The 19,914-nt window shown below is 41.5% G+C and overlaps 1 protein-coding gene across 2 annotated transcripts in view; it reads right to left on the reverse strand.

Moving 5' to 3' along the window:
* Window positions 1-6,024, reverse strand: part of ELOVL5 (ELOVL fatty acid elongase 5) — a 184,776-nt gene extending 178,752 nt beyond the window's left edge. Inside the window, exons 1-2 of one of the 2 annotated variants that reach the window (XM_084968361.1) lie at window positions 5,806-6,024; window positions 1,973-2,099 (exon numbers count right to left, since the gene is read on the reverse strand). In XM_084968361.1, the coding sequence (XP_084824487.1) occupies window positions 1,973-2,042 (70 nt within the window). In that variant the 5' untranslated portion in view covers window positions 2,043-2,099; window positions 5,806-6,024. Of the gene's footprint in view, window positions 1-1,972; window positions 2,100-5,509 lie in introns of both variants that reach the window. The other variant, XM_084968359.1, reaches the window with a different exon arrangement.
* Window positions 6,025-19,914: the final 13,890 nt, after the last annotated feature.

Consider the following 19,914-nt stretch of genomic DNA (forward strand, 5'->3'; position numbering starts at 1 on the left):
CACTGTACATTGCCAGCAGAGCTCTTGAGATACCAAGGGCATTGTTAATGAACATATTTTCAAAGGAACCTTTTGTCTGAGCAGTAGGTCAGGAGGCTTAAAATACTCAGTAAACCATGTTGTCAGCAAATGTGCTGTCACCCAGTCTTTGCTGTTCCATTTCTAGAGCACAGGCAAAATAGACTCAGCGTAATTCCTAAGGGCACTAGTATTTCTAAAATAGTAAACGAGCAGTGGCTTCAACTTAAAGTCACCAGCTGCATCAGCCCCTCACCAGACGGTCAGTCTGTCCTTGGAAGCTTTGAAGCCAAGCACTGACATCTCCTTTCTTCCTATGAAAGTCCTAAATGGCATCTTCCTCTAACAGAAGAGTATTTAATCTATACTGAAATTTGTCATGTAGTTAGAACCACCTTCATGAATCATCTTAACTAGATCTTCTGAATAACCTGCTGCAGCTTTTCTATCAGCACTTGCTGCTCCCCCTTGCACATTCCTCTTAGAGATAAAAACCTTCCTCTCACCATCATGAACCAAACTACAGTATATTCAAGCACTTCTACTCTAGGCCCCTCATCTCTCTCAGCCTTCACAGAATTGAAGAGTTATAGCCTTGCCCTGGACTAGGCTTTCGCTTAAGGGACAGTTGTGGCTGGTTTGACCTACCCAGGACACCAGTTGCTTCACTTTCTAATCATTCATGTGTCCACCGGAGTTAGCCCTTTGACTTGCCTCTAAGAACTCTTCCTTCACATTCACCACTTGGCTAACTGTTTGGTGTAAGTGGCGAGCTTTTGGCCAGTCTTGGCTTTCAACATGCCTTCTTCATGGATAATTTATAGCTTTTAATTTAAAGTAAGTGACATGCAATTCTTCCTTGACTCAAACATTTACAGGCCATTGTGTTGTTATTACTTGACCTACAGTCAGTGTTACTGTGTCTCAGGGAATACTGAGGCCTGAAGAGAGAGGCAGAGATGAGGGAATGGCCAGTCAGTGGAGCAGTCTGAACACAGACAACATTTATCAATTAAGTTTGCCATCCTCCATAGGCACATTGCACGGTGCCCACAAACAATTACAATGCAACATTAAAGATCACAGATCACCACAACAAATACAACAATGAAAGAGTATGAAATGTAGTGAGAATTACCAAGATATGACACAGAGCCATAAAGCAAGCAAATGCTGTTGGAAAACTGACAGCAATAGACGTGGTTGACACAAGGGGTTGCCACAACCCTTCTATTTAAAATAAATAAATAAATAAACAGCTGGGGGGCGGGGGGAAAAAGTAAAACACAATAAGATGAGCTATTCCTATAAATACTTGCCAAGAGACCCAGGAAACCACCTCTAAGGTCTTTATGCAAAAGAATGAAAATACAGATATACAAAGACTTGGACTGAAATATTCATGGCACCTTTACTTATGAAAGCACCATAGGGAAAAGGAGTCCAATGTCTTATCAGCAACTGGAAAGACATGACATAGAACGAACATTACTCATTGATAAAAGGAATAAATGCTAATACACACAATAATATCCATGAATCTTAAAAGAATTACACTAAGGGAAAGAAGCCACAGGAAAAAAGAGCACATGAAGTCTGTTTCTATCTATATGAAATTTCAAAGAAGGAGAAAAGTATTGACCTGGGGAGAAGACTGGTGATTATCAAAAAACAGGGATTAAAAAAGAGAAAAAAGAATAGAAAAAGAAAATGGCTGGGAAGAGAGGACTAATTAAGATGGCATAAGGAAAATTTTCACCTGAGAGAAAGCATTTGCATCATGATTTTGGTGGTAGAGCTGGACACATTTTTAAAAATTCATTGAATTATACACAAAAACTTGCCGAATTTTACTTTCTGTTAATTTTCCCTCAAAATAGGTGATGTTTTCAAAGAAGCAGAAACAGAAAACCGATCACACTCTAGGCAGGGCTGCATGATAAAGGAGGCTTACCCGAAGACACAAGGTGGCTGTAGTTCTCCAGCATCACATCTCTGTACAGGGTCCTCCGAGCAGGGCTCATCTGCCGCCACTCCTCCTGGGTAAACTCCACAGTCACATCCTTGAAGGACACAGATGCCTGTGAAAGCACATTCCTCTTACTAATCCAAAGAATTCAAACTCAATTAATTCCTATCAACTTTATGTTAAGAAAGTAGGACAAAAACTGAAAGGTTTTTTCATATTATGAAAAATCAAAAATGTCTAGAGTTCTTTGCTGGTACAGCAGGTTAAGGATCCAAGATTGCCACTGCAGTGACTTGGGTCACTGCTGTGGTGTGGGTTCAATAACTGGCTGTTCTTATATGCTGCAGATGCACCCAAAAAAACCCACAAAATTTAAAGTGTCTGAGAGTACACTCTTCATTTGCAATGTTCTATAGAAGCAGATCTCTTCATACTTTTGGCTCTGCCCTCACAATCCATCCAAAATTTGATCCTTTCCAAATACAACTGCTAACATCATCGTTTCTTCAAAGAAGTACTGAAAGAGCCTGCGACACCATCTGTTGCCATCACTGCCCCCTAGAGTCCACCCTTAGAGTTGTACGTGTCTTCCTCAGGTCCAAGTTCTCTAAATAACCTGGTAAAGAGAGAGAAACACTGAATTCCTAGAGTAGGAGACTTGACAGGATGGAGATGTCAGTTCTCCACACAGAAATCTGCAGATTCAATGCAATCACAATCAAGAGCTATTCAGGCTTTTTGAGAATCACAAGCCGATTCTAATATTTATGTAGAAAAGCAAACAATCTACAATCTGAAAACAATTTTAAAAAGAACAAAGGTGGAGGACTGATAGTTCTTGTTTTCAAGACAAACCATACCACCACTCACCAAAGCAGTGCATGCTACTCACAAAAATGAAACACCAAAAATGATGAACCAAAAAATATCTCCAAACACACATTTCTTTAATTGATGTATCCAGGTAATTCTTTTTTTTTTTTTTTTTTTTTTTTTTTTTTTGTCTTTTTTCCATGTCTTGAGCCGCTCCCGCGGCACATGGAGGTTCCCAGGCTACGGGGTCAAATCAGAGCTGTAGCTGCCAGCCTACGCCAGGGCCACAGCAACGCAGGATCTGAGCCGCGTCTACGACCCACACCACAGCTCACGGCAACGCCGGATCGTTAACCCACTGAGCAAGGGCAGGGTTCGAACCCGCAACCTCATGGTTCCTAGTCGGAGTCGTTAACCACTGCGCCACCACGGGAACTCCTATCCAGGTAATTCAATGCAGAAAGTATATTCTGAGAAAAATCATGCCAGACTAAAAAACACCATTAGAAAATAAATAATCATACTCTTGATTCATAATTTGCACCACAAACAACAATTCAAACTGGTAACAGACCTCAATGAGTCTTTCTGTTTAGATTTTACTTCTTTTCTTTCCTTTCCTTTTTTTATTTTTTGGCTACCCCATGGCATGTGGAGTTCCCAGGCCAGGGATCAGATCCAAGCCTCAGGTCAGATCCTTGAAGCCACTGTGCCCAGCTGGGGAAGACCAACCTGTGTCCTGGTGCTGCAGAGAAGCTGATCCCATTGTACCACAGTGGGAACTCCCTGTGTTTAGATCTGAGAGTCAGAGGAACATATCACTTATCTAAAAAAGAAACTGACGCTTTTGTACTTAAGTGGGAACCAGCTAAAGGGCTGTGTCTATGCTCCCTCAATTCAGTATACAGAATATATGACTGAGCACAAATTTCCAAGCCCATCCTCTGACCATGAATATCTAGATTTCTGACAGGGCCAACCAGCAACACATTTGGCTGGCTTCTGGTCACCATTCCCTTTATTAAGTACATTACTTAACTATCTGAAGAGAGAATTTATCAACACAACAGATATAAGAAAATACTATCTATAAGGTTCCAAAAACGCATAACAGATAAAAATGAATATTTTTCTCTGAAAATATAGTAATAATAAAAGGAAGACTAGACCCAGGGTTGTTTAAATAAAGTGGCCCAATAATCCACATCTACACATAAAAACATGTACTCACAAAGTCCAATTTTAGAGCTAAGTTTCATGAAATCTGTAATAGGTGATTTTGTCATGCGAATGAGAGAGGGTAGGGTAGGAAAAAGCAAGGGAGAGGGGAGGGGAGAAGTGAAAAGAGCAGGAAAATGCCTCACTAAGGCCAGTATAACCAAGATATCACAGTTGGGCAGGAACACAAGAAAACAGAATTAGAGGCTACTCTACCTAGTCAATACAATTTGAAGAAAAATTCAAATATGATATGGCAGTTACAAACTTAAAAACAAAAATAAGCTATACCTTTACTCCAATAGATACAAAAAAGTATTCAATATGATTATTTCCGAGCACATTCACGATTCAAACAAAATCTTAGCAAACTGATTGTAAAGGGGTAATAGTTTTCATTCATAAAGGATGTGTAACACAAGCAAGAGTGATCGGAAATCAAGAGTGAAATCCATCACAGTACAAGGCGGGAGATAAATAAAGAGCTCATCTCAAATAGATTTGTTTTCTGTAGCACTTGGGACTGTGAAGATTCAGCTGAGGGGACGGAAACACCACAGGGTCAGAATACCTGGGCTGCCTGACAGTTCCTACTTTCACCTCCCAAGCACCTCAGTAGCCCAGCCTAGAAGCAGCCTCCCTACCTCCTCTCTCTAAACCCTGAACTAGCAAGGGAAGGACCCACTGGAAGTGCCGTCTATTTTCCAGTTTGAAATGATCACTTCTTACTGAGTAAAAATCAGCTTGTCCATTATTTGAAACAATACCAACAAAAAACTAAAAACAGATGCTTAAAACACCAGAGGATGACACTATTTCATTAACATGAATGCAGAAAAAAGACACAGGCTGCATTTTTTTATCTGTTTACCAGGCAAAGTGTTTACTCCTTGAGTAAGAGAAACCACAGGAAGTCCAGAAAAAAAATATGGGGTGCTTTGAGACAATTTTCAAATTGTTTTCTTTTTTTCTTTTAAGTGGGTCACAGTTTCTCAAAAGGGACTCCTGATAAGATTCTTCTGATGACTGGACAGTCTGAACATCCTGTTCCACTCCTGGTTCTGTCCCAACCTGGGTGAGCCTGGAGAAGTCACCTGTCCTCTCAAACTCAGGACCACCTCACCATCCTGAGACTCAGAGGTTCCTGTTCTGTGTGTTTAATGTAGGTGCCCATACCCATGTCAGGAGAGAGTCCTGAGGCCTATGTAAACCACCCCATGAAAAGAAGTGTCATCTACATTCAACAGCAGTTAACACTTTTTGGGGGTTAGTACCTCGAACTTTGCTAACTCCCTGTGTGACACCATATCTGGAGCTCCCTGCTGAGCTAGTGATTAGGGTTTCAATCTCTGGCCTGGGAACTGAGATTCCACATTGAGCCCTTGCAAGCTGAGGCGCGCGGGGCGCGCGCGGGGGGAGGGGGGGGGATCAGCACATGGAATACTCAGGTAAGACAGACGACATTCACAGCCTCCTTTTCAGACCACTGACCTGACTCTCCCGCAGGTTACTTCTTTGGCCCAAGGTCACAGATTACACAGCAGTAAACGATCACAGCAACGCCGGATCCAGAGCAGCGCTGCTCCGCAGACCCCATCACGCCCTCTCCTCCAGCCGACCGCCAGCGCTATTGTGGAACTTTTCCTCCCACTGCAACCCCCTTGCCCCGCAAGGCAGCAGGCAGGGCCGGACACTCGGTCCCCATACTAGTCATGCGCTAGCTCCTAACGGGTCTCCGATACACCCGCCCCCAGACCACGGGGCAGCAACACGGATCCCCCGCCCACCTTCCCCTGGCGAGGTCCAGGCCAGACCCGGGTATTGCGGGGTCCCGCCGCGTGGGAGGGCGTCCGGAGACGTCTCGCTTCTGCCTCCGCCGCAAGAACACGGCTCTCAGCAAACCTCGAGGTCCACTGCAGAGCCCGCTGCTAGTTAACTGGCCAAGACCTAGAGGTTCCAGGATTTCGGGATGAGGCTTGTGAAGGCGGAAGGAAGAGGCGGGGCCCAGGTTGCACATGCGCAGAGGGAGGTCTTAAAGACCCCCCCCCACCCCCACCCCCCAGGCTGTTAGAGCTGGAGAGTGCGTCGTCGGAGTTCCTTTCCAGCCCCATCTCCCAACCCCTGTGATTTTTGAATCAAGTAATCTGTTTAGTGCGGCTGGATAGAAATGCAAGAGAAATGCTCGTCCTAGGGCCTTGGGTGCCCTGAGATCCAGGGTCACACTGTAGATCTTAGACCGGTCCCATCCCTGTCTTATATGGGGGTTCCAGGCAAAAGCTGGGAAACGTCATGGCTGAAATCAGATTTTCCAAATTACTAAAGCCTTTTAATCTTAAAAAAAAAATGTCCTCCTGGAGTTCCCTTCCTGGCGCAGCGTAAACTAATCTGACTAGGAACCATGAGGAAGCAGGTTCGATCTCCGGCCTCGCTCAGTTGGTCAAGGATCCCGTGTTGCCTTGAGCTGTGATGTAGGTCGCAGAGGCGGCTCAGATCAGGGGTTGCTGTGGCTGTGGTGTAGGCTGGCAGCTGTAGCTCTGATTAGACCCCCTACCCTGGAAACCTCCATATGCCGCGGGTGTGACCCTGAAAAGACAAAAAAAAAAAGAAAGAAAGAAAGAAAATGTCCTCCTAATTGAATAGAATTTTCTAATTAACCTACTTGGCAACATGCGGGCTTCTTTTGTGAAGGACAAATAGTGTTTTGCTTTTTTTTTTTTTTTTTCTCAAAAGTGAGCTCACCGGTTTAGTCATAATCAAACTTTTTTCTTTTTCTTTTTTTGTCTTTTTAGGGCCGCACCCGCGGCATATGGAGGTTCCCAAGCTAGGGGTCAAATCAGAGTTGCAGCTGTCCGACTACATCCCAGCCACAGCAATGCCAGATCCCAGCTTCGTCTGCAACCTACACCACAGCTCACAGCAACGCTGGATCCTTAACCCAGTGAGCAAGGCCCAGAATCATACCTGCGTCCTCATGGATACTAGTCAGACTCTTCTCTACTGAGCCACGATGGGAACTCCCAGACTTCCTTTTTCATTTAGTGCAGTATTGAAATCAATCAGAGCCCTGCAGGGCCCTGCTAGAAACAAGTCTTACCTCATCCCCTCCTGCCCTTTGGAAATTCGGATTGGGAAGGGGCAGAACTCAGAAACAAAGGAGCAGTCAAGAAACCATAGTGCCCCTATAAAGCAAGAGACCTTATTCCTCCAGAGGGGATATGCATAATAAAATAGCTTTGTGTTCTTCCTCAGAAAGGCTCCCACTCACACGGAGAATGATAAACTTCATTTTTTATTTTTATTTTTTGTCTTTTCTGGGGCTGCACCCTTGGCATATGGAGGTTCCCAGGCTAGGGGTCTAAATCAGAGCTGTAGCCGCCAGCATACACCACAGCCTAGCAAAGCTGGATCTGAGCCGCGTCTGCAACCTACACCACAGCTCATGGCAATGCCGGATCCTTAACCCACTGAGTGAGGCCAGGGATCCAACCCGCAACCTCATGGTTCCTAGTTGGATTCGTTAACCACTGAGCCATGTCCGGAACTCTGAGAATGGTAACTTCAGATGGAGCCAACATTCCTGACATTCACAGGGTCCCCACCAATCAAAGTCAAGCACCCTGCAGTCTGTGAACTGATACTTGGCACTTGCCATCAGGCTCTACCTGGATTAAATTATGAGCCACTGCAGCTGCAGACCCACAGCACCTCCTGAGCAGAGCTCAGGGTGAGAATCAGGAGTGAGGCACTCTGTGCTCTGGGAAAACTGGAACAACAGGTCTCGAAATAGCCAGATATTAGTAGGAGAAGATTTTATGTGCCCAATTCTTGCTTCTCCTCATATAGAGAAAAACACTAAAATCCTCCATGGTGATGTCTGCTCCTTGTGACTTTCAGGAGATCAGCAACAGACTTCTGTAAAATGTGTGTGTGCACGCATCTCCCCCTCAATTTTATAATATCCTGATATTCCCCACTTCCTCTTCGGGGTGCTATTTCAGAGTTATCTGAAATACTGCCACCCAGGCAGTAGTGAAGGATAAAACAAAGAATGTCCTGATCATCTGTGAACGCGGTCACCTCCAAGGGTGAGAGCCGGTGAGTCCTGCAGGTTGTGAACTCTAGATACCGGCCCTGACAGCAGAGATGCATATCAAAGGAATGATTTCAGTGAGCTCAGGTCTCTTTTGTTCCCACTCCCTGCCCTTTGTTGCAAAAACTCCTATATATCCTAGCTCCTCCCTCACCGCCTTGGAGCAGTTTCTCAGAGCTACCTGAGATGCTGTCTCCAGGGCTTAAGTACTAATTTTGCAATTTTTTTGCTTTTTTTTTTGGTTAGGGGTTGAATCTGAGCTATAGCTGCCGGCCTACACCACCGCCACAGCAACACAGGATCCCCAACCCCACTGAGTGAGGCCAGGGATTGAACCCCCATCCTCATGGATCCTAGCTGGGTTCTTTAACCACTGAACCATGAAGGGAACTCCCAATACTTTAATTTTTTTTAATTTAAAAATAAATACATTTTTAAGAAAGTAGGAAACTTTTTCTTCTCTTTCTGAGAACTCCAATCCCTCCACACCTTTTCAGTCTTTTCGTCTTTTTAATTTTAGCTATAATAGCTGTGTAGCTATTGGGATATTGTGGTGTGGTTTTAATTTGTGTTAAAGATTGAATGTCAGAGTTCCTGTCATGGCTCAGAGGAAACAAATCTGACTAGCACCCATGAGGACATAGGTTCAAGTTCTGGCCTCCAAGGTTAAGGATCCAGCATTGCTGTAGCTGTAGTGTAGGCCGGCAGCTACAGTTCCAATTCAATGCCTAGCCTGGGAACCTCCATATGCCGCGGGTGCAGCCCTAAAAAGACAAAAAAAAAAAAAAAAAAAAGATCGAATGTTTATATCCCCAAAATGTTCTAATTCTTGAAAACTGTGAATATGTTATTTTACATAATATAGTAGGATTAAGTTTGCTGACCTTAAAGCAGGAACATTATTTTGCTTGTCCAGGTGAATCCAATGTTATCAAAAGCATCTTTAAAGATGGAAGAGGGAGGCAGAAGATTGGGTCAGAGTACAGTCAACCCTTGAACAACTCAGATTAGGTCAGAGTACACCAACCCTCCATGCAATCAAAAATCCATGTATAATTTATGGTCAGTCTTCCACATATATGTTCAGTTTTTCTGTATCTGTGGTTCCACAACCAACTGTGGGTGGTATAGTAGTGTAGTATTTACTATTGAAAAAAATCCACATGTAAGTGACTCCATGTCATTCAAATCTGCATAGTTCAAGGGTCAACTGTAATTTAATGTGAGAAGGGCTCAACCTGGCATTGCTGGCTTTGACCACAGGGGGGAGCCAAAAGCAAGTTATGTGGGAATTGCCCTCCTGGCTCAGCAAAAATGAACCTGACTAGCATCCATGAGGAAACAGGTTCCATCCCTGGCCTCGTTCAGTGAGTTAAGGATCTGACGTTGCCGTGAGCTGTGGTGTAGGTTGTAAATGTGGATCAGATTCTGAATTGCTGTGGCTGTGGCCTAGGCCAGCAGCTACAGCTCTGATTTTACCCCAGCTTGGGAACCTCCATATGCCACAGGTGCGGCCCTAAAAATACCAAAAAAAAAAAAAAAAAAAAAAAAGCAAGTTATGTGGACACCCTGTAGAAACCTAGAAAAGGCAAAGGAAAGGGTTCTTCCCTCAGGCCACCAGAGAAGAATACAGCCCTGTTAACATACTGATTTTAGCCAATGAGATCCATGGTGGCCTGAGAAAATTCTGAACCATAAAATAAAAAATTGGTGCTGTTTCACCAGCAATACAAACTAGTACAAGTGTTGCAAAACCTTTCCTGTGCTTATCTGCTTTTCATATACTTTTATTGGTGAAGTACCTGTTCAAATCTTTGGCCTGCTTTTTTGTGTGTATTCATTTCTATTTATTTAACAGTATAATTTACAAACTATTAAATTGACCCATTATAACTGTACCATTTAATAATTATTTTGAAAATTTATAGAATCCTAACCCCGTTTTAGACCCTCTATCAAAAATCGACCATTTGGAGTTCCCGTGGTGGCTCAGTGGTTAACAAATCCGACTAGGAACCATGAGGTTGCAGATTCGATCCCTGGCCTTGCTCAGTGGGTTAAGGATCTGGCGTTGCCATGAGCTGTGGTGTAGGTTGCAGACATGGCTCGGATCCTGCGTTTGCTGTGGCTCTGGCGTAGGCCGGCAGCTACAGCTCCGATTAGACCCCTGGCCTGGGAACCTCCATATGCCACTGGAGGGGCCCAAGAAAAAAATGGCAAAAAGCCAAAAAAAAAAAAAAAAAAACCGACCACTTGTTTTTATAATATTTATAAATGAATTGGAAAATATACTTGGCACTTGAGCTTTAGCTTTTCATTTAAAGTAAAATTATATTTTGTGTTGTGAAATTTTTTGAGATTTATATTAGTCTTTCCTAAGTTTAACTTTTGGAGGATTAGAGAAAGCCAACAAATCTTCCATCTCATCATGTATTCAACTCTACTGAGTGCTTCTCTCATATGGTAAAGAGACATGCACACATATCAGATATATTTTATTTAAATTTGAAGTGAAAGCTAACTGCTGTATGATCTTTTTTTTTTTTTTTTTTTTTGTCTTTTTGCTATTTTCTTTGGGCCGCTCCCGTGGCATATGGAGGTTCCCAGGCTAGGGGTCTAATCGGAGCTGTAGCCACTGGCCTACGCCAGAGCCACAGCCGCGTCTGCAACCTACACCACAGCTCACGGCAACGCCGGATCGTTAACCCACTGAGCAAGGGCAGGGATCGAACCCGCAACCTCATGGTTCCTAGTCGGATTTGTTAACCACTGCGCGCCACGACGGGAACTCCTGTATGATCTTTTTAAAATTTTTTTGTTATTTCCCCAATACAATTTTTTTCTACTGTACAACATGGTGACCCAGTTACACATACATGTATAGATTCTTTTTTCTCACATTATCATGCTCCATGGTAAGTGCCTAGACATAGTTCTCAGTGCTACACACAGTAGGATCTCATTGCTTATCCATTCCAAAGGCAACAGTTTGCATCTATTAACCCCAAGCTCCCAATCCATCCCACTCCCTCCCCCTTGGCAACCACAAGTCTATTCTCCAAGTCCACGATTTTCTTCTCTGTGGAAAGGTTCATTTGTGCTGTATGATCTTTAATTTTACTTTGAGTGAAATGCAGCTAGAAACATGGGGAGAGAGTGGGACTGATGAGTGAGACCATGGTGGGTAAAACCCCATAAACACCCTTTCAATTGTGGATGCACAGAATCAGCTCGAGTCACAAACAAAAACCAAATCTAGTCAAACTGTATAGGTAAGATATCCATTTTTCAACTTTTCCTCTGGTGAGTGACCTGAATCCGGTGCTTGCTACATTTTTTTTCTTTCTTTTTTTCCCTTTTTTTAAATTAAAATGTAGTTGATTTACAATGTTGTGCAAATATCTGCTGTACAACAAAGTGACTCGGTCGTGCACATATACATTCTTTTTTTCTTACCATTTATATATATATATATTTTTTTTTCTACTGTACAGCATGGTGACCCAGTTACACTTACATGTATACATTTTTTTTTCTCACATTATATGTTCCAGAAAGATCAAAGAGGAAATCATTCTTTTTTAATAGTATTTTACATCATGGTCTATCCGAGGAGACTGGATATAGTTCCCTGTGCCGTACAGTAGGACCTCATTGCTTATCCATTCTAAATGTAATAGTTTGCATCTACTAACCCCAAACTCCCAACCATCCCACTCCCTCCCTCTCCCACATCACAACCACAAGTCTGTTCTCCATGGCTGTGAATCTGTTTCTGTTTTGTAGATAGGTTCATATGTGCCATATTTTAGATTCCACCTATAAGTGATAGCATATGCCTTTTGTCCTTCACTTTCTGACCTACTTTGAACATATTTCAAGTCCATCCCATTGTCCTAAACCAACATTGAGGTCACTTGCTTTCTTATCAATTGAAGACCAAATCACATCTGTCAAGAAAAAGCTTATGCGGTTACTGTTTTGTTTTGGTGTTTTTTTTGGTTTTTTTTTTTTTAGGAAAATAAAAATCTTTCAGGGGGTTTCTGTGTGGCTCAGTGGTAACAAACCTGACTAATATCCATGAAGAGGAAGGCTTGATCCCTGGCCTCGCTCAGGGGGTTAAGGATCCAGCGTTGCCATGAGGTGTGGTGTAGGTCTCAGAAACAGCTCTGATCCAGTGTTGCTGTGGCAGTGGTGTAGGCCGGGAGATGCAGCTCCAATTGGACCCACAGCCTGGAAACTTCCCTATGCCATGAACGGTTAAGCCCTAAAAAGCAAATAAATAAGTCTTTCAACAACAATTTTGCTGTATGTCCTTCATGGAAATGACCACCTATTTTCCCTTCTTGTTCCCACACCTCTCCTTTCTTCAGAGCTGCCCCTCATTTAAATATATCCTGGTCTCATTCTGCAAACGCCAATAGGGAGTCAGTTTAGAAAGCATGACATATGTTTTCACAAAAAGCAAAGCCAGAGAGTTTTCTAAGAAAAATTTGTACCACATTTTTAAAAGAGTAGGGCCACAGCTCAAAGCTTTGGTTGCATTTAAAATCTACAGTCATTGGAGTTCCCGTCATGGCGCAGCGGTTAACGAATCCGACTAGGAACCATGAGGTTGCGGGTTCGGTCCCTGCCCTTGCTCAGTGGGTTAACGATCCGGCATTGCCCTGAGCTGTGGTGTAGGTTGCAGATGTAGCTGGGATCCCGAGTTGCTGCGGCTCTGGCTTAGGCTGGTTGATTCGACCCCTAGCCTGGGAACCTCCATATGCCATGAGAGCGGCCCAAGAAAATGGCAAAAAGACAAAAAATAAATGAATAAAATAAAATCTACAGTCATTATGCAAATGAAGTTTCAGTTTTAGGAGATCAGGCCAGAAGAGTTGGTAACTGCCAAACAGTGATTAATGGCCACACCTAAATCACATTAAAGGAGTAGATCATGCAACAGCACTGGGTAGAGACACCAGGAGCAGTGAGGCTGAGCGCCAGTAAGCTGGTGGCTCTGCAGACCCACCACCTTTATCAGAACAAGTGCCGGGATTTCACCCACTGGAACCCCCAGTAGAGCAAGAAAGCCATGTTGTCATAATTGTAAGCAAACCATTGCTGCCAATCAGAAGAAATATTCTTCCTGACATTTATTCACTGTATTCTGAAAATTGAACTCATTTTTCAGATCAGTCTTGCTACTATCTTTATTTTATTTTTTTATTTTTGAGACTTTTTGGGTACAAATTTATGTATTGATAAGTGCTTATGGCTATGACAGTGACATAGAGACAGATAATATTGCAGCTTCTGTAACACCTAGTAAATAAAAAGAAAAATATGAAGCCAGAATATAAATGATAAATGTTGACCCAAGTAGAAAGTGTACAAACATCATCATTTAATAAGTCAGGCAAAAATTATTTTCTACATAAATCAGGCATCTACTCTATCACAGATTAGAAACATCAAAACTTCAGGAATTCTGAAAGCAAATGGTATTATATAACAGTTTACTTCTGGGTTTTTTAAATCTTAAATTACAGTAGTTTTCTTATTTTTCCTAAGAAGATACTTCTGTTTAAGGAATTATTATATTAAAAGTAAATACTCAATATTCTGTGATAACCTATGTGGGAAAAGAATATGAAAAAGAATGGATATGTGTACATGGATAACTGAATCACTTAGTTGTACAGCAGAAATTAACACAACATTGTAAATCAACTATATTTCAATAAGACATTTTTTAAAAAGTAAAATATTGTGAAATATATGCTGATACAAATATAGATGCAAAAAGAAGCAAAACAAATTTTAATTGCATGTCATAAATTTAATATGATAAAAGCATATTATGATGGGAATTCAGCTCATAACTTCAGAATGAAATGCAACATATACATGTCTTGAAGACTATGTGTACATTTCCAGTTAATGAGAAATTAAATTATTTAAAAAGTATTTTTTATGTAGCAGAAATTAACACAGCACTGTAAATCAACTATACATCAATAAAATTTTTAAAAATGAAAAACCAGAGCATTATTTAAGTACCATCATAAGAGTGGTCAAGTGTCACTAACAATGAAACTAAATATGTATACATTTTAATACATTCCTTTTAAAAACTTTTATGCCAACAGACTTAAAATACAATTACGTGACATGAAAAGTAACAATATCTATTACCAAAATATTGCAGATGATTTGAAATCTCCTGTTATAAATGCTCTAACTTATTGATTCCATTAGCTCTACTCACAGTTCTCAACCCTGGCTCTATATTAATCCAAAAAAAACCAGAATCTATAGGTGGGGACTGAGAATCAGCATTTTAAACTCCTTAAGTAATTCTAATTTTTTTTTGTTTTGTCTTTTTAGGGTCGCACCCATGGCATGTGGAAGTTCCCAGGCTAGGGGTCCAATCGGAGCTGTAGCTGCTGGCCTATGCCACAGCCAGAGCATCACCAGATCTGAGCTGCATCTGTAAGCTACAACACAGCCACAGCAATGTGGGATCTGAGCTGCATCTGTAAGCTACACCACAGCTCACAGCAACGCCAAATCCTCAACCTACTGAGCAAGTCCAGGGATCAAATCTGCATCCTCATAGATACTGGTCAATTCATTTTTGCTGAGCCACAACAGGAACTCCATAGTAATTCTAATTTTTAATTTAAAAATTACCTTTTGAAATAATTCTAGATTCATATGCAGCTGGGAAAGTACTACAAAATTCTCACCTGCTCTTCAGGTTCTCCCAGCAGTAAATCTTGCACAACAATTTCTTACTGCTTTGTATTTGTAATTTTTTGAACATTTTTAATTTTAAATAATTGTAGATAAATAGGAAGTTGCAAAGATAGTACAGAGAAGCTCCATGTACCATTTACCCAGCTTACCCTAATAGGTACATTTTACATAACTAGGTGATTCCAATTTACAGCAGGTTGAGAGCTATCAAGCTACATCACAAAAAAGAATTTGTTCAAGGGACCATATTAACAAAAGGTGAATGTCAAATCTACTGAAAAGCAAATATGTGTGTAAATTTTTTTTTTTAAAGCAAGCTTTGGTCATAAATTTGCCAGTAACATAGACCTTAATTATATCTGGTTTTATTGATTTAGAAAAGACTAATACTATCAAAGTATTCATGTGGGTTAAAACTTTATTGTAAAAGGAGGGTTTTTCATTCTACTCTAAGGGGTGCATGTACAAATTTGATGGAGCCCGATAGCTTCAAGCTTGTTTGGGTGTGATTGACAGCTCGGGATATTTATTCATTTATTTGCTTTTTGTAGGCTAGGGGTCTAATCAGAGCTATAGCTGCCAGCCTACACCACAGCCACAGCAACACCAGATCCAAGAAGTATCTGCAACCTACACCACAGCTCACAGCAACACTTAACCCACCGAGTGAGGCCAGGGATCAAACCTGAAACCTCATGGTTCCTAGTCGGATTCATTTCCACTGTACCACAACAGGAACTCCAACCTCTTGGGGTATTTAGACATGGCCCTTTGAGCCAATTAATGCTGTAGTTCTTGGTCTGGATGATTCTGTCTTCAAGAACGGAGAACCCACCTTTACTAAGAGAAGGTAACATTTTTTTTTTAATTCCATTTTTGCTTGTCTATATTGTTTTTATCTATGTTGTTTTTATATAGTTGGTTTACAGTGTTCTGTCAGTTTTATTTCTTTCCTTCTTTTTTGTCTTTTAGGGCTATACCCATGGCACATGGAGGTTCCCAGGCTAGGGGTCAAATTGGAGCTGCAGCTGCTGGCCTACACCACAGCCACAGCTATGTGGGATCTGAGCCATGTCTTCGACCTACACCACAGCTCACAGGAATGCCAGATCCTTAACCCACTGAGTGAGGCCAGGGATCGAACCCACATCCTCATGGATGCTAGTCAGGTTCATTAACCACTGAGCTTCCCAGGGAACCCCACAGTGTCTGTCAATTTTCTATTGCACAGCTAGCAATCCCACTCTTGGGCATATATCCCCACAAAACTTTCCTTGAAAAAGATACATGTGCCTGTATGTTCTATATTGGTTTTAAATGTATCACTTGTATAGATGTTTTGGCTGTTACTCTGGGTATGGCATCTTAGATAACTTATTGTAGTTCTGTGGTGTGGGCATTTTAACACAGAAATGGAGGTGGCTTACCTTCCCACTTTATAATTTGCTTTAAATATTACAACTATATACATTGAAAACCTTATCAGACAAGGGGGTAAGTTTTGCTTCAATCTGCAAATACAAGTTATAAACTCAAGACCAGAAGGATATTTGTATTGTATTTACTCACATTTTTACTCTTTCTGTTTTCCTTTCTTTTTCATAATATGAGTTTCCTTTTCCTATCATTTCATTACTGATTTAAGGACTGCCTTAACCACTCTTAACTAGGTTTCTGGTCTTCTTTTGAGGCTCGGGCTCCTGAATCAGTCGCAATGTGGCTCTGGGATGTACAGGGGGCACAGACCGTGGGAGGTCCTAGAACTCAAATAGAGAGGTCTGAACTTGACCCAAGAGACATACCCCAAGGTGTGAGAGCTTCTGAAACAGGACAGGGTTTTATGCAAGCTGTGGTAGTGATCATCTTTATCTATGTAAATTAATATTTTGGATAATTGTTCATCTGGGAGACCAACTGGAAAGATTTTAATAATTTCAATAAATATAGAAACCCTAAGCCAAGATAGGGCTGGGGAAAAAAAACAGCAACATGTTGAGACAATCTAAAGGGAAGAAACCAAAATGTTATAGGAGTCTGATTTTGAAAAAGAATCAGGAGGCATTTATGGCCCCCACTCTCATCTCTAGGAAAAGTTGTGTTAGACCCACTCTATGCTAATTACTTGTTCTCTCCTAATTGTGAAAAGTGTATGGAAAGAATGGCATACAAAGTCCTTTTCAGAAACTGAAGGCATCATGTTATTAGCCAAATCCCCTTTGATTAAAAGAAGTACATGGTATCTGTCCTCAATGTAGGATGAACACTGAACTTTTATGAACTATCAGAAAGGAGGTCTTTATTGCTTTATTGTCCAGTCAAGTCCTGAAAAAGACTGCGAGAGCAGTCAGGGTTTTGAACTAAGTGCTGTGAAAATGGCCTTGGCTTTTTCTTTCTGGAAATGTACCACTTGACCTTGACTGCCAGGTTGTATAACACAAGAAAGCACAGTCACTGTGAAGAGAGAGGCCATGCCCTCGGAGCATAAAGTCCATGACTGTGACCTTTAACTCACATGTCCGGAAACTGTGCCTCTGGAAGTGCAGAGCCAGCTGCTGCTCGCAGCACTCAGTGCAGTCCATGTGCCTTGCCGCATATGTGAAGGACCCTGGGGAGGAGAGAGTCTCTGACATCACTTGAGGGACCCTATGCCACACCAAGGTCCATACAGCATCTTGTGAGCAGAAATGGGGAAAGAAGAGAGACTTAATGGGCTGCAGAGGTCAGCACAAACATGCAAAGCAAAAGCATATTTATTTGATTTTCTTGTAATCATCAAATCTCTTTGAAGTGTAAAGGTAACATTAAAATTCTTAACAGGTTCTGATCATAATAAACAGTGATATTTTTAAACTGAGATTTGCATTACCATGTATTTGCAGTTATAGTGTTGTTTTGAAATTGCATCACAATGTATTTAGATGGAACACAGGGTCTATGAGAAAATATACCGGGAGAACTTGTTATTAATTTCTGTGAAATAAAGTTTAAAAGTATATTATGTAGGAGGAGTCTAGAAAGATAGTGGAGTAGGAAGCACCAGGAATTGGTCTCCCCACCTAGGAAACATTTACACTGGCAGAATCTGTCTAATGAAACTAACTGGGAACATTGGCAACAATGTTGAAGACTTGGCAACATCCAGGGGAAGATTCCAACAATATATTGTGGTTAATTTTGGTCAATTTCAGCTCCCAACGCAGTAGCAAGTACCAATCTCCTATTCCCCTGCTCAGGGCAGACAGCAGTTTACATGCTTCCTGAGCAGTTTGAACATAGCTTGCAGGAGCCACAGGGGGCAAAAAGGACCCTGTCCTCCAAATATTGGAAATCTCTGCTCTGATCGCTGATTGCTGCTTCTGATCACAGAGTGCAGACAAAGAGACAGGCAGTGACTGTGGTTGTTGCCCCTGTCCTCATCACTGAAAGCCCCTCTCTCTCTGGCTGAAGTGACATCCATGAGATTTAGAGGGATGATGTCTTTTCCTCCTCTTTGTTTTACTCTTTCCCGCTTTGGGGAGACAGACACTGAAGACTAGGATAGTAAAAAGCAATTACATACATGGGGAAAATAAGAAAGTCACTACACAACCCCAAGATAAGGTGTGGACTCAGAAAAGATTTGATGAGACCTTATATTTACCCTCAAGCTGGTCCCCAGCACAGAGACAGACTAAAATGTTACACACACACACACACACACACACACACACACACACACACACACACGGGAAAACTCTGGGGAAGGGGGAGGATCTGATTCCCAGAGTTATCACATTTTTTGATTTAAATGTCCACTTTTCAACAACAACAACAACAAAATCACCAGGCATGCAAACAAAACAAAACAAAACCAGATATATATGACTCGTGCAAAAGAAAATAATAAACACACAGACACTGTCCCTGAAAAAGATGTAATGACAGATCTTCTAGACAAATACCTGAAAACTGTTATCGTAAAGATGTTCAAAGTTAGTGAGAAAGTCAAGAAAATAATGTATGCATAAAATGTACATGTAAATAAGACAGAAAACCTAAAAAAGAAATCAAGTACAATAATTAAAATTTTAAATTTACTAGAAGGATTCAAAGGTGATTTTGAGCAGGCAGATCAGTGAACTCAAAGATAAGGGAATGGAAATTATCTGGTCTGAGGAAGACAGAAAAAAAGAGAGATTATAGAAAAACAAAGAAAGCCTACGGGACCCGTGAGATACCATAAAGCTGACCAATATATTCCTCCTGGTGGGAGTCCCAGAAGAAGAAATAAAGGGACAAAGAATATCTGAAGACATAATAGCTGAAAACTTGCAAAATTTGATGAAAGACGTAATTGTAACCATCCAAGAAACAATTAATTCCATGTAGAATGAACTCAAAGAGATCCCCACTGGAACACATCATGCTCAACCTTCAAAAGGCAAAGACAGAAAGAGCATTTTGAAAGCATCAAGAGAGAAGGGACTGATCATATCCAAGGAGTCATTAATAAGATTATCAGCAGACTTCTCATCAGAAACTTCAGAGGCCAGAAGGCAGTGAGCTAATATAATTAAAGCACAAAAAAAGAACAGAAAAGAGGAGTTCCCATCGTGGCGCAGTGGTTAACGAATCCGACTAGGAACCACGAGGTTGCGGGTTCAGTCCCTGCCCTTGCTCAGTGGGTTAACGACCCAGATTGCCGTGATCTGTGGTATAGGTTGCAAACTCAGCTCGGACCCCGAGTTGCTGTGGCTCTGGCATAGGCCGGGGGCTACAGCTCCGATTCGACCCCCAGCCTGGGAAACTCCATATGCCACAGGAGCGGCCCAAAGAAATAGCAAAAAGACAAAAAAAAAAAAAAAAAAAAAGAAGAGAAAAGAAAAACAAAAACTGTCAACCAAGAATCCTTCTTTCAGGCAAAACTGCTCTTCAAAAAGGAGGGAGATTAAGACATTCTGAAGTAAACAAAAGCTCAGGGAACTCAATACTAAACTGCAAGAAATGCTGCAGGGAGTCATGCAGTTTGAAATGAAAGAATACTAGCCAGCAACCTAAAGCCATATGAGGAAATAAAGATCTT

The sequence above is a fragment of the Sus scrofa genome, chromosome 7 (assembly GCF_054392235.1).
Source record: "Sus scrofa isolate SSC_HxYL_T2T_F1_AM1 chromosome 7, Sscrofa_HxYL_maternal_Yorkshire_Landrace_v2.0, whole genome shotgun sequence".
Taxonomy (NCBI): domain Eukaryota; kingdom Metazoa; phylum Chordata; class Mammalia; order Artiodactyla; family Suidae; genus Sus; species Sus scrofa.